Here is a 15,154-nt window from a genome sequence, read left to right as displayed (position 1 = left end):
CTTTGAAATTAAAAAGCGAAGTGGCAGTAACGGTCAAAAAAAAAAAAACTGCGGGATTTTTATTCATTTGAAAGTGTTGCAATGTTTCATGTATCAATTTTATTGCATGTTCAAGCACAGGATACACAAAGTGGAAACGTGTTTACAAAAGCTGTAGGAAAAAAAACTAATCCAAAAATGAGGGTGTGAGAAAAAAAAAAAGTAATTCGGTGACATCTTCATGCTAAGGATGAAGAAATATTTAAATGGTGTGCATTCTTGATCCATATACAAAAAAGGTCAACACTGTGCAAGTTACAGAATCATCTGCTCAACACAATCACATGCCAGCTCCCCAAAGCGACACACACACACACACACACACACACTTTCACTTTATTCACAGCTCCACCACTCTTGATAGCACACACCTTACTTCTTTATAAAAACAAACACATTCAAGGTGGTTTTGCAGCACACATTAGACTCGGATAGAAGCCCCGTGATTCATTTCGTGACACGACAGCAACTATGGCAACCAAGAGAGTTAGGAAGTGCAAAGCCAACATATGTCGGGGGGGGGCTAAACGATGAAAGTGTATCTATCCAAGTGACTGCTGATGAATAAATAAATAGAGAGTGCAGCTATTTGAGAATATGTTTTACATTCGTAGTAGCGCTTGTTGTCTTTACAAACATTATACCAAATATGGCTGAAGAGCTCTGCTGTACATTTGAATGGCTTCGACATCTCTGCACTTGAGTGTTGTCCATTTCTGAAAGTGAGAGCAGGCAATGGCGTTTTTTTTTTTTTTAATCCTCAAATGTCTACTGGACCCCCTTGGAAGAAGACATTCAGGGAAGGTTAATTAGCTCATTAACAGCCCTCCAAAGGAGTACAGCCATTTTGGCACATTGTGGGAGGGTGAAACATGGGCCTAAACGACAATTAAGAGTCAAGACAATGCCGCCTTATATGATAAATATTAACAAAAGAGATTAGATTCTTGCAGGGCACTTTTGAATCCTACAAGAGGGCTTCATGTTGCTATTCAAACGGATCATTATGCCTGACTATTTTTTCCTCATTCCTAAAAGGAAAGCCCTTATGAAGGAGTACAGGGGCACACTGAAGTCAAATTTATGAAAAACAATTGCAATGTTATGGAATTTTTTTTTTATTTAAAAAAAAAAAAAAAAAGTATAATGCTATGCGTCAAAAGAAAAAAAAAGTTGAAAGTTGGGAGTTTTTTTCCCAAGAAAAAAATGTAATATTAGGAAAATAAAAAAGGGGGGAAAAAGTAATATTTTAACATTTTCAAAGTTTTTCAGAGGGGGGGAGGCAATGTTATGAGTATTAATCATATTTTTGTCAAAAAAGTTGTAATATTTTTACGTAGGCATATTACAAGAAAAAAATTTGAGAAGAAGTTTTCAACAAAAAAGTGGAACAAAGAGAATCTAGTCTTCCTTTCTTCAGGAAAACGTCATATTAGAAAACTACAGCCATATGTCAAGTGAAAATCCTTCATGTGATGAGATGTCTTTTTTTCAAGATAAAGTAACGTTACAGCAAAGTCTTTTTTTCTATAAGAAAGTTACTTTCACGAGGCCAAAGTATTTTTTCTCAGAAAAAAACACAACACTAATGTTTGAGAGTCTTTTTCTTCAAGCAAAAAGGGCATAATGATACAAGGACAAAAAGGACTTTTCCTAAAAAACAAAAAAAGAATTAAGTCTCTAGAAAAAAAACAAAACAAATCAGGGATCTTTTTTTTTATTATGAGGATAATATTTCTGTCCAGAAAAAAAGTTGTCATGTTACAGCAAGTAAATTACATTTTTAATCTAGAAAAGTCATCATTTCATAAGTGCTTCAAAACAAAAACAATTTTCTATAAAGTCATTTTTTTTTTTTTTTTTTAAAAAGGAGCAATGTCACATGACAAAAACGCATAATTTTTTAAGGAAAATGTGCATTTTTTTTGGAGAAAAAAGTTGCAATATTCCAAGAATAAACTCCAATTTTATCAAGAAAAAAGTCTTAATATTACATGAAAAAAGTTCCGTTTTTTTGAGGAGAAAAAAAAAGACAATGTCAGATGTAACAAGGTTACTAGAAAAAGGGAATTCTTTCCTAGAAAAAGTTATATAGTTCTAATATTACTGAAATTATTAGTACTGCTTATTTTTGTCAAGTAAAAAGTTGAAAAATTATTCGGTTTTTTTTCCCTAAAAAAGAAAAGGTCCTGTTTTTTTGTGTGGCCCTTGTACTCCGTTGGTTTTATGATTACATTTGGCATTGGACTGAGATTAATAGGCACCATGAAACCGATGCCCATTATCAAATAAAACAGGTGTATTTACATGAATGTGCAGGATGTAGTGTGTTACAATATAAGGTCAGACTGGGAAGTCTTGGGGGGGATTGTCAGAGTGCCCCTTTCACTGTAGTACTAATGAGCTGCCATGTAGACGCAGCACTAATCCGCATGAGTCCTTATGTGGGCAACACAAAGTGATGTCAGGAGCTGTAACACGTTGCTGTAATCTTTCTGGAGCAGCGTGTATGCTCTGACCTCATGATTACAAACGCATGCATTCATGGCTGCCTTAAAAAAAGAGAGAGCAATGCCCACTCCCTGATCATGTTATGTTCTTATTAACAAAAGAGTCAAATAAATTAAGAAAAGGTTTTCACTCAGATGATGGTGACACTGGCAGAGGTCTGGACGCTCTCCTCGTGAGCGTGGCTCTTGAGCAGGTCTTTAATGAACTGTTCAAGCGCAGCGAAGTAGCCCTGGCACTGCCACGTGTCGTTGTGCGTGCCCTCTGGAAAGATGGCCAGGCGTTTAGTCCGCGAGGGCGACAGCTCGTACAGTTGCTTCATCATGACCGGCGGGATGAGCTGGTCCGACAGGCCCGAAACAAACAGGGAGGGCATGCGGCACAGCGCCACCTGTCGATAGGACAGGAACTGGTTCCTGTAGCACCACACGGGCAGCAGGCGCATGGGAAGGAAGGAGAAGAGCGTCGCCGCCATGTGCGGGATGCTGAGGAAGGTGTTCTCTACGATAATGGCAGCCACGCGGTGAGGGTTGGCAGACGCTAGGCGGATAACCACAGCGCCCCCTAGTGAGCGGCCAAAGAGTATCACTTTGGTCTTGTCCAAATCTGGCCGGGTCATCACGTAGTCTAGGGTAGCCTCGGCGTCCAGGTAGAGGCCTTCCTCGCTGGGCTCGCCATCACTCTTACCGTAGCCACGGTAGTCCACAAGCACCACGTTGGCTTTCAGGTTGACAAGCATCAACAAAGCATTGGGCACCCGGTGACCAATATTGCCCGCATTGCCATGGAAGTAAAGAATGGTGGGTGGAGCTGAGGAGGTGGGGCTGCTGCTTTGACTGGAAGGGGTGACTCCATGAGGAGGGTCCCCTCCTGTGTAGCGAAGGAGAATCAAGTTGAGCTTCACACCGTCTTTAGTGCGAATGTACACATTCTCATGAGGAATTCCTGTCGGCATGGGAACGTAAAGGCGAGACGATGATGGCTGGTCGGGGAAGTAGAGGAGCACATCTTGGAATTTGTAGAGGATGCCCGCCATGGAAGCAATGATGAGCGCCAGCAGGATAAAACCTCCGTAAAGGTGGAAAGTTAAGATGAGAGCCAGCAGGGAGACACGGCAGGCGCCCCAGGACCAGGAGACAAAAGTTAGGGTACAGCGCTCCACTGCACCCCACAGCCTCCACGGCTTCTCCATGCTAACACTGAGCTTAGTCAAAAAACCCACAATCTGAAAATACATAGAACACCATGCAGAACACATCAGCAAAACTATGGCACAAAACAAGAATAACAAGTTCACTTTCACAAACATTAGGGGGTTAACTTAACCCTTATCATGCAAAAATAATTTTATACCAGTAATGTGTGTCTGGTGGGATGCTGTTGATGAGCACCAAGCGTGATAAAAATCTACCACCTCCCTCGCCTGTTTGCTCCACTTTTCAGAGAAGAGGTGCTCAAACAGTCACTTCCGAAGTCAGAAAAAAAGTCTTTCCACTTGGGCATGATAGCACCTCTGTCCCAAGCCTGGATGAGATTAGCCACCTGCTAGATGAGCCCACCTCTTCAGGGAAGACAACTGAGCAAAAATAAATAAATAAAAAGCAGGCTTCGCTACACATCTTAAAGTAAAGGCTGCCAACTATCTGTGAGCCAGCTGCACGCGTGGGAAGTTTAAGTTTGATCACATTGTTTTTCATTCAGTGTATAGGTTAGCTTAGAAAGATGTTAAAATGTAACTCCTGTTCGCACCATAGCTCACTCCGTGTTTGTGCACTCATGTCCCGCTCGTCAATGCTACATTGTTGGATGCAGAGCAACAATTAAATCGATGATTATCCAATTCATCGACAACTATTTTGGTATTTGATTATTTTTTAATTAAAAAATGTAAATATCCTCTGATTTCAGCTTCTCACATATGAATATTTCCTAATTTCATCCACAAAAGCAGACCTATTATATAGACAATGGCGACCTATTATCGACATTCACACACATCAGCCTTGACTTTGGACATTTTTGCCTCTTTTCTGACCACTGTTTGTGTTTAATCGAAACAAAGAGCTTCAAAAAGTCTTCATGATTTCTTATGTTTTTTGCATGTTTGTCACGCTTAAATGTTTCAGATCATCAAACAAATTTAAATATTAGTCAATGACAACACAACTGAACACAAAATGCAGTTTTTAAATTAAACTTAATATTATTAAAGGTGAAAAAAATCCAAACCTACATGGCCCTGTGTGAAAAAGTTATTGCCTCCCTGTTAAAACATAACTTAACTGAGATTAATTGAGATCTATCAGTCTGGAAAAGGTCATAAAGACATTTCTAAAGCTTAGGGACTCCAGCAAAACAGAGTGTGCTCCATTATCCACAAATGGTGAAAACATGGAGTGGCCGGCCAACCAAAACGACCCCAAGAGTTCAGCGACGACTCATCCAAGAGGTCACAAAAGACCCCACAACAACATCCGAAGAACTGCAGGCCTCACTTGCCTCAGTTAAGGTCAGTGTTCATAACTCCACCATAAGACAGACACTGGGCAAAAACGGCCTGCATGGCAGAGTTTTAAGACCAAAACCACAGCTGAACAAAAAGAACATTAAGGCTCGTCTCAATTTTGCCAGAAAACATCTTGATGATCCAAGACCTTTGGGAAAATACTCTGTGGTCTGACGAGACAACAGTTGAACTTTGTGGAAGGTGTGTGTCCCATTACATCTGGCCTAAAAGCAACATCACATTTCAGAAAAAGAACATCATACCAAAAGTAAAATATGGTGGTGGTAGTGTGATGGTCTGGGGTTATTTTGCTGCTTCAGGACCTGGAAGACTTGCTGTGATAAATGGAACCATGAATTCTGCTGTCTACCAAAAAATCCTGACGGAGAATGTCCGGCCATCTGTTGGTGACCTCAAGCTGAAGCCAACTTGGGTTCTGCAGCAGGACAATGATCCAAAACACACCAGCAAGTCCACCTTTGAATGGCTGAAGAAAAACAAAATGAAGACTTTGGAGTGGCCTAGTCAAAGTCCTGACCTGAATCATATTGAGATGCTGTGGTATGACCTTAAAAAGGCGCTTCATGCTGGAAAAGCCTCCAATGTGGCTGATTCTGCAAAGATGAGTGGGCCAAAATTCCTCCACAGAGACTCATTGCAAGTTATCATAAACACTTGATTGCAGTTGTTGCTGCTAAGGGGGGCCCAACCTGTTATTAGGTTGAGGGCGCAATCACTCTTTTACATAGTTATGATTTGGGTTGGATTTTCTTTTCTCCCTTAATAAAAAGTTTCATTTAAAAACTGTATTTTCTGTTGAGTTGTGTTGTCGTTGCCTAATATTTAAATGTGTTTGATGATCTGACACAACTAAGTGTGACAAACGTGCAAAAAATAAGAAATGAGGAAATCACAGCAGCTGAAACATAAGCTCCTCCATTTTGTATTATTTATTAATCGTATTTGTGACACACTTTTGCACGTCACAAAAATGCCGGTGAGCAAACGGGCTGAAATTCACATCAGATCAGATTTGATACACAACAGACACGAAGAAAGCATTTGACACTGTTCCCCTGTTAATTTGGTTTCAGGAGAATCACCCTAATGTAAAATGAGGAAGGGCACGCCTTATGTCACAGACAGGTGTGGACAAACACAGCTCATTAGCATTGGCGTTAAAGCTACAGACACATAAAACAGTGCGTTTCCAGTAAGGCTTACTAGAAGTCCACCCAAAACACTATTGTCGGACATCTGAAACTTATTTAAAATAATACACACATATTGTGTGTATTGTTTGTTATTTCTATGTGCTGCGGGACACATTAATTCCCCCTGTTGGGAATAATAAAAGTATATGTGTACAGTAAATGCATTCAATTATGTACATGTGGTAGACAATTAAAATGAGATATTACCTGTTTGTTAACCTTGATTACCCCTAAATTGTACTCGCTAATCTGTTATTAATCATGTGAACTAACTGAGCTTCCTGGGTGTGGACAAGAGGACAGATTCAACACAAGTATGTGGAACCAGCTCACCTGGATCAGGCAGGAGCAATGTTCGGCTTTGCTAGTTACGAGAACAATTAGTAGTACAATCCTCGAGGAGGTGTTTAAGGGCTGCAGAGCACCCTTACATAATCACAAATACTACCCAAAACATTAGCTTGGTTGTACTGAACGCGTATGCTAGTGCTATCACTACACGTCGACGTGTCACTGAATTTGTTCTTTTTAATGTTAACCAGAAGAAGAAGGCTTTAGTACAGCACCTTGAATTTGAGTTTAGAAAACAAAGAAGTCGTACATTCGAGTTAATTTACCACTAAATAACGCAAAACGCGGGCCCTGCGTCCATTAGCATGCTAAATGCTAACGGCAAGCTAACATAGCGTTAACTAGCCGGAGGTTAAACAGGCGGCGGAGCATTTACTCACCCTCCTGTCATCTTTACTTGCATCAGCTGCGGGAAATGATGCCAAAACGGTGCTATGAAAGCAGCACCGTCGTTGTCATTCAGCTCTGTGATCTTAATTTCATCTAAATTAACTTGAGCGATTGTAATTTGACAGCCCAAAGCAAACCGGTAGGGTTAGCTGGCTCAGATGGGTTCCTGGTGTTGGCTTCCGGGTTGAACGCAAACAGGCAAATGTTGTTCCTATCTGAAGTTGGTTCCTAGTCAATACACTTTGGTAAAGGTGTCCTTGTCGCGTTTTCACAAAATTAGAACCACCAAAGTGACGATAGTAATTATGACTATCTTAAAATGAGGTATAAAGTACGTAGTTGGACGTTTAATACGGTACTAAATGTCAAGAAAGAGACAATTCACCTCTGAGCCACATGGGGTCGCTCTCCTATTAGCGTTGAATTCTGAGCAGGCAAGAGTGCATAAAGCAACGTTATATATTAATACAGAAAAGCGTTTTCCTGAAATACAGTACGTTTTGGGTGATCCTGTGTTAGTATAACCACAGTTGACAGTTATCACAGACTACAACATTTTGAAAACCTGCACAGTAAGTTCTTCCCATTTCCTGTTTCCCGCATCCGCTTAAGGCTAAGGTCTAGCATCTAATATACTAGCCTATTGCTAATAACATGACATGCCACTGTCAACGTCTTTGACCATCACGCAAAAATGATTGTTGGATGTATGTTAAAATAAACATTAGGGATTTGCGCCCTCTCTTTCCCCCTGCGTGGGTGCATCTTGCTTCAAACTCCATGTGACCTTGTGGGGCGGTGAGATAGTCATATAATGTGCAGGGGAAGCACAGCTGTTGGTTGTTCAGCTCTGTCCTTGCGGTTTCACTGATTTGATTCCGGGTTGTAAGTCAACATAAACAGAGTCCCGATCTGACGAAATTAACATGGATGGTAATTATTATCAAGTAAGGTGTATTCAGAATGGCTGAAGTGAGAATGCTAATACTGGTAGTGCAGCTATAGCAGTGAGGGGAAGTCACATTATCATCATTATCTGCGTGATGTCACAGTAGGACAAAGTCAATGCACAAGGGGTCATTAAGCATTGCAAGAGGTAGCATTAGCTTGTAGCCGAGGTTAGCGTTTTTGGCTTGTGTGCGCTGCAAAAACTGAAATAAAAGCCAGATTAAATATCTGAAATCAAGGTCACACATACTTATCATAAATTTGGCAGCTATAGCCGGGCGTTTATTTACCTAAACCGCATAGAGGGCTAAAAATTAATTGGTATTGACTTTAAATACAGTTTTAAAAGTATAAAATATTTTTTTGAAAACATGTATTTAGCATGAAACAATTTTTTTTCTTAAAAATAAGGGAAATAGAAATAGTCTGTTCTATGGTCAAGCTCTCTCTTATAAAACCTTTCATTAACAGTACAGGACTTTTTTTAGGTAAAGTTGTAACATTTTTTGCAGAATTTTATGCAACTTTAGATGTGTTTCCCCCCCCCCAAATTTTGTTTTAATTCTGAGTTGTACAGCATTTATGTTTTCATTGTACAGTCGTCCCTGATCGTTTATTGCGGTAATTGGCAATAAATGGATTCCTGCAAAGTAAGATTCAATATTAACAAATGGAATATTTCCATATTTCTAAATACGTTTACATTTTTTTTACCATTATTAGAGCTCTGTAGACATTAAATAACACCCCTATAGTCACCTTTATACTCCTATTAGTCTTTGTTTACACCAGATTGCTAATGTGCAGGCTACGGGGTTACTGCAGGGACACAAAAGACATGCTAGCATTAGGCCTGTCACAATAACAAATTTTGTGATCGATAATTGTGCTAAAAATTATCGACGATAATCGATAATTTCAACCGTTTTTTTAAAACCATATACAGATGCAAAGTCCGCATCTCTGCAGACGCCGCACCAATCCGGCTGTCGATCTTGCATTCCATCCTTCCCTCACTCGTGAACAAGACCCTGAGGTACTTGAACTCCTCCACTTGGGGCAGGATCTCATCCCCGACCGTGGACGATGGACTCGGACTTGGAGGTGCTGATTCTCATCCCAGACGCTTCACACCCAGCTGCGAACCGATCCAGACACTTTCGATTTTGCAGCAAACTAGCTAGCTACAGTTCCGTAAAATGTGATTACCAATATACAGTATTGACCTGAATATAAGACAACCCTGAATCTAAGACAGCCCTCTTTTTCAAGACCCGTTTTTGGGGTGAATTTTTTTGGGCAAATGGGCCTTGGCACTATCGGCCAAAGGCTGGGCTGCACAGTATTTGTTTACAGAGTTGAAGCGTGACTATAGCACGAAGGGTTCCACTTCCTGTCATCTCAGTACGGAACAAACCGACAAACTGCTCTGTGCCAAAAAATCTGATTCCGAAATCCGTAATAATGTTCCCTTACACGCCCAGTTGGAGGACTTCACAAGAACGACCCCTGACAAGAAAAAGGTTCCTTACATGAACGACCAAAACAACACAGTATTGATACGCAGTATACAGTATAAAGTATACAGTATACAGTATATAGACTTTTACAGGCCCACACTGTAGCTTGACCACTCACTTACTCCAAATGTATGGCTCAATAAAAGCTGCTGTAGGACGAGCAGTGATTTGATGACCTGGCTGGGAATATCAAGCCGAGAGACACGCTTATCATTCACCTCACGCCGTCCACTCAGCGCCCCTGCTAGGAGGGGTTGGAGTAGCACTCTGGAGGCACCCATTGACGAAATTAGAGGCCCGAGCCACAGCGAGCATCTTTCCGTACACTTAAGATGGCAGCTATTGATACACACTGATCATTCACTTTGTCCTTCGTCAGCATTTTTACAACCTTATCTGCTAGTATGTCGGAGTTGCTTTTATTGCTTTTTTTTTTTTGCTGCGTTTGTGAAAGACACGCTCGTCAGACATTATCTGATTTGCAAGTAACTAAATGCCATGCACAAATGTGATAGATTCGGTGTCCATGGTTACAATGTAAATGTGTTATCACCTTGGAGACGGCGCTTTGAGTCACAGCTTCAACATTGACATGATAATCATTCTTTTGACTTTAAAGCCAAATAAGAAGCAATGCAAATGCAGACGAATGTGGCCTGTCACTGCAGTTCAATCATGCTGATTCATAATTAAATCACTACCTCCGAGCTCCCGTGGTTCTGTTTTAGTGTCAGTCAAGGTTTAATGAGATTGCACATCCAGTGATGGCTCAGTCAGCTGTAGTAAAAGAGGCAGTCCCTACCTTCAGTCAAAGGGTGCCCTATGCACCGCGCACCACCAGGAATGACTTGGCTGGAAATTGCCATACGTCTCAGGCAAGGTAATTAGCGGGCCTCCTGTGGTGAAAGAGCAGACGTTTATTAACAACCACAATCAGCCTCATTTCCCTTGCAAATAAGCCTTCTGTCGTACCTAAAGGACTACTATCATTCTATAGGTTTGGGCTGACGTACTGTACAATAAAAAAGAAGTTAACCACTGAACATAAAAGCAAATAGAGTGAAACCTCTAAAGTTGAACACAATCTGCTCTGAGAAAGTCAACCATTTGTTTGTACAGTCAAACCTCGATTTTCGTACGCTCCAGGTTTTGCATTATTTGCCTTTTGTTGAACATTTTTGTGAAAACTGTACCTCGGCCTTTGTAACAAACTAGTACTGTATCGTTCCGCAATATCAAGTGCCCAAACTAAGCAACCGAGGTGTTTCTGACTCACATTTTTTGAGCGCAACTGCTAAATAACCCACCATGGGGCCAAAGAAAACTGCGAGTGGCATCAGTTTGATAAAGAAGGTGAGAAACACTATTGAATTTGCTCTCGGTAGGATGTACGGGAAGTCAACAATAAGTCAACAGTAAGTTCCATCTACTCGTCATTTATAATTATTTTGCATCCTTTTGTGCACATAAAACAGGTGTCTGGAATGAATTAACTGGGTTTACATCATTTCCTATGTGGAAAAATCGCCTCGATTTTTGTACATTTAGGTTTTCACCTGAACTTTTGGAACAAATGAATGAGGTTTCACTCTAATTCAGAACAGTTCTCCCCATCGAGATCAATCCAGTAGCCGCACGGTGGCCGAGCATGTTGGCCACACCTTCAGGAGGTCGGGAAGATCTGGGTTTGAATCTCCGTTGGGCATCTCTGTGTACTCCGGTTTCCTCCCACATTCAAAAAAAAAAAACATGTTATATTAATTGGCGACTCTAAATTGTCCGTAGGTATGAATGTGGGAGTGAATGGTTGTTTGTCTATGTTGCGACCAGTCCAGGGTGTACCCTCCCTCTTGCCCAAAGCCAGCTGGGATAGGCTCCAGCATCCCGCGACCCGAGTGAGGATAAGCGGCATAGAAGATGGATGGATGGATGGATGGCAACAATGCAGGTAGAATTAAACTGTTCCAGAGTCAACCTTTATTAAAAGCCTTTATTAACTGCACAGGCAATTTTTAAAGAGACACTGTATCTTTGGAAACAGTCATACAAGTGTAAAAAGAAGTTTGCCACTGATGATAAGAGTAAAAATAAGTTTCTGGGGAATTTGTTCAGATTTTTAACATTTTTTTAAAAATCAAAAGAGAATTGAATGGTTCAGAGATTTGTATCGTTTTACATGAGCACTGATAAGTAGATAAGATGTGAATTTCCCTTGGAGATGAAAAAAGTGTCTAAGTATTCGTCCTACACATCTTTTATTTCAGCCGGATGTTGGGATCTTCCCTTTGAAGGGGTTGAACTTGAGCTTCACTTTTGTCCACGTGCAATCGCTATGATTTAAATCTGCATATTAATTTGATACCAAGTTGAAAGGGGAAGTTGAACAAACATGATAAAGCAGCATCCAAAGTACAAAAATACCCTCATTTTCTGGGAAATCGCCACTCACGCTCAGACTGAAGGTTTTCAGTGTGGGGATTTGGAACGCCAACATGAATGAAACCTTTAAGATGGAACGCTCTTAATGCACAACGTAATCATCAAACTTACCGTACAGTATTCATAGAACTCACACAGAGCAATGAAGACCTTGCTAGTGTCTCGTGCCTCCTTCCTTCTTTCTGCTAGAACTGTGCGCTCTGTGCTATGAGGCGTTCAGGTGCGCTCGTAATTGTGAGTGTTGGGCGCTAATTGTTTTCCATTTTTATTCACATACCTTTGGGGGTACTCGTACCCCACTTTGGGAACCTAGGGAATACTACATAGCATCACGTCTTTGAATGCGTCTTCTGAATATCTTATATTTGTATTTTAGTTTGTTTAGTCATTTTATGCTTGAAAATGTGTAATTTAGGCAAAAATACGTACATTTTGCTTAAATATGCATATCTTTTGGCTAATAAAAGGCCATATTCAACCATGAAACAGCAAGATTTGTTAATATATTTTTGGAAAACCATGGTAGAGTGAAGCTGGCAAATTTGAACCGCGATGTGGCAAGTGACGACTGTAATCATTCTGCATAAAGGGCAAAAATGTTGGATCTTCTGTTACGAGTCACAAGCTGCAATTTTGCTGCCTCTCTGTGAAAGAGGCTTGAGTTTACACTTGTACGATTCCAGTACAGTCAATAAAGTTGAAAGTTTGACCCTGGAACAGATTATTTCCATTACATCCTCTGTGAAACCTTGTTTATAAAACCAGCATCCTTGATTGCGATCCACTGTATTTAGCTCAAGGTGCAAATGTTACCTGTAATGCACACTTGCAAAACTGCTCACATCTCACAGTGAAGGCCTTTATTCAAAACGGGGGCACCATCATAAAAAGCAAAGTCAGCGCCCTGCACTGTTTGAAACCAAAAAGGTGCAAGCCCAAGGGCATAATGTAATTATGAGGCTTCAGTCGCCCGTCCTTGAACGTGCAACAATATTGTTTGAGAGCTAACGGGAGGAATTTCACCCGGATCAAAACGTGAGCATGATGCTCTGCATCTAATAGAAAGTACACCCGAATCAGCACAAATGTTTTGGTGCTCTGTAAAGCTCAGAGCCTTTGGTCTCTTGACAAAAATACCAGCGACCCGCACCAAAGTGATATTATTAATAACAGAATGCGTCATACGTTTAAATATATAAATATAATGAGCCTGAAGTTGGGATTTAGCAAGAAAAAACAGTACTATTACGTGAATAGTCAAAATATTAGGATAAAAATTATGTCATTTCACAATCATAGTCTTAACATTACGATTAGGGATGTCCGATAATATCGGCCCACCGATATTATTGGCTCAAAATTGGCTTAAAAATGCAATATCGCTCAATATTGGTATTGGGCTTTTTCTCTATGATGAAAACCGTGACTGGTCGCGACCAGGTTATATCCAGGCTTTCAGCTTAAAATTGGCTATGAAAGTGCCGCTATTTCACTGTTTAACTAATCTGGAGATGGCATCACCATTTATTGGGAACCTACGAGGTTCCCGAGGGGACATGGAGAAATAAAAAAAAAGAGCATTCCCTGATGATATTATCTGTGTATAAGCGAGATAGATTTTCAGCCGAGGAAATGCGCTAGATATGCTCACTTTGAGGCGAGCACCAGGAATAAAATGCAATATGAAATATTACTAATTAGGCCAATGTTAGCAGACGTAAATGCCACAGGAGTCTTTGCATGAGTACTCAGCCCATTAGAATATTTTATATATTATAAACCCTCTGACTGTAATAAAACACTTGTTTTATTATAACTATTATTATAAAAGCTTTTAATGGTAGATGGAAAAAGTTGTCATTCATGACAATTAAGTCATATTAACGAAAAAAAGTCAAAATATCAAAATATTACAACTTCTTGCATAAGTAAAGTCCTAACATTCCGAGAGTTAATTTTTTTTTTAAAGAAAAAGGTCATATTAATTATAGATACTAAAAAATTAAAATTACATTCATGAGATTTAAGTCATCGTGTTGCATGAAAAGTGAAAAAAGCCCCAATCATACAGTTGTAAATTGCAGCAAAATGTCATAACTGTGTAACATTAACGTCATAAACTTTTATGAGTAATTAAATCAGGAGGAGAAAGTCGTAAATAAATAAAAAAATAAAAAAAAACGTTATGGCAGTAAGTCTATGAGAAAGAACTGAGAACTTTTCTGAGAATAAAAAAATGATACCTGTGCTATTGAGGCTCAAAACACAGTGTGAAACTGTGACATGACCTGGACATGATCGCTGAGGAGGAAGCCCAGGCTGTAATTTGGGGCTGAACATCCTGTAGCGCTCCAGCTTGAGTCGCCTGACCCTGTAGTAAGTCGGCGTAACAGCCATTGCTCAGGGATGCTGCTGATTTACGTGCTACACTTCCAACCAGCGAATGGGAATAAATCACTGTCTTCTCTCCTCATCTTGCACTCTTTATCTCTGCGCTCTTCGCCTCTTAGTCGCTGTCACACACACATACACACACAGACGTCCCCTTGTCACCCCTTGAGGCCCACACATAAGCGCTTAATGAAAAGGTGCTCTACACAGGCGGCCGTTCACTGGGGAGATATGTTTAAATGTCACTCCTAATGGCTGGAATTAGCAGAGAGCAGCAGGTTGTGTATCTGCATGTGTTTGATATCTGGCTTGCTGAGTTATTGCTTATTTGTCCTACGCCTGCATGCATGCGCGTGTTCGTTTTTTAGCGGCATCTCACGCCGTTGATTTATACCCCTGCAGGCCCTCAGCCGGATGCTTGATTACAGTATATGACTGCAGCTGCAGCCGTGACCCCGCTGTCACCTCATAAATACTCCTCCTCCCCCCGTTGCATGATGAGAACTTGAACTTGAAGAAACATCTCTGACTCGCTCTGACCAGTGTTTTTGCAGGTGAGCCTTTAAAACAGCTCGTCATGTACAGCAGTGGTTATCAACTGGTGTGTCTTGGGTTTTTCCCTGGGCAAAAAAAATTAAAAATGGTAGAATGACCCAGTGTTTGTGAATGCACCTCGCGTTCTTGTCTTTTATTCACATGCTATGCTGCCACGAGGTGTGCACATGTTTGTGGGTGGCTTTGTCATGTTTGAGACATTCAGCGGGGACGTAACGTGCCTTCCTTCTGACACACAGCTGCAGATATCTGCTGGAGAAGAGCATGCCATAAACAGAGACATCATTTCACCA

General features: G+C 40.6%; 1 protein-coding gene across 1 annotated transcript; it reads right to left on the bottom strand.

Annotated features, from left to right (window-relative positions):
- Window positions 1-1,166: 1,166 nt before the first annotated feature.
- abhd13 (abhydrolase domain containing 13) lies at window positions 1,167-7,189 on the bottom strand. Its single transcript, XM_054788062.1, has 2 exons — window positions 6,999-7,189; window positions 1,167-3,772 (listed from the first exon to the last, which is right to left on the bottom strand). The coding sequence occupies exon 2, from the start codon at window positions 3,737-3,739 to the stop codon at window positions 2,681-2,683; it is 1,059 nt and encodes a 352-aa protein (XP_054644037.1). The 5' UTR covers window positions 3,740-3,772; window positions 6,999-7,189; the 3' UTR covers window positions 1,167-2,680.
- Between the last annotated feature and the right edge of the window lie 7,965 nt (window positions 7,190-15,154).

The sequence above is a fragment of the Dunckerocampus dactyliophorus genome, chromosome 9 (genome assembly GCF_027744805.1).
Source record: "Dunckerocampus dactyliophorus isolate RoL2022-P2 chromosome 9, RoL_Ddac_1.1, whole genome shotgun sequence".
Classification (NCBI taxonomy): domain Eukaryota; kingdom Metazoa; phylum Chordata; class Actinopteri; order Syngnathiformes; family Syngnathidae; genus Dunckerocampus; species Dunckerocampus dactyliophorus.
This window is presented reverse-complemented; position numbering and strand designations above follow the sequence as displayed.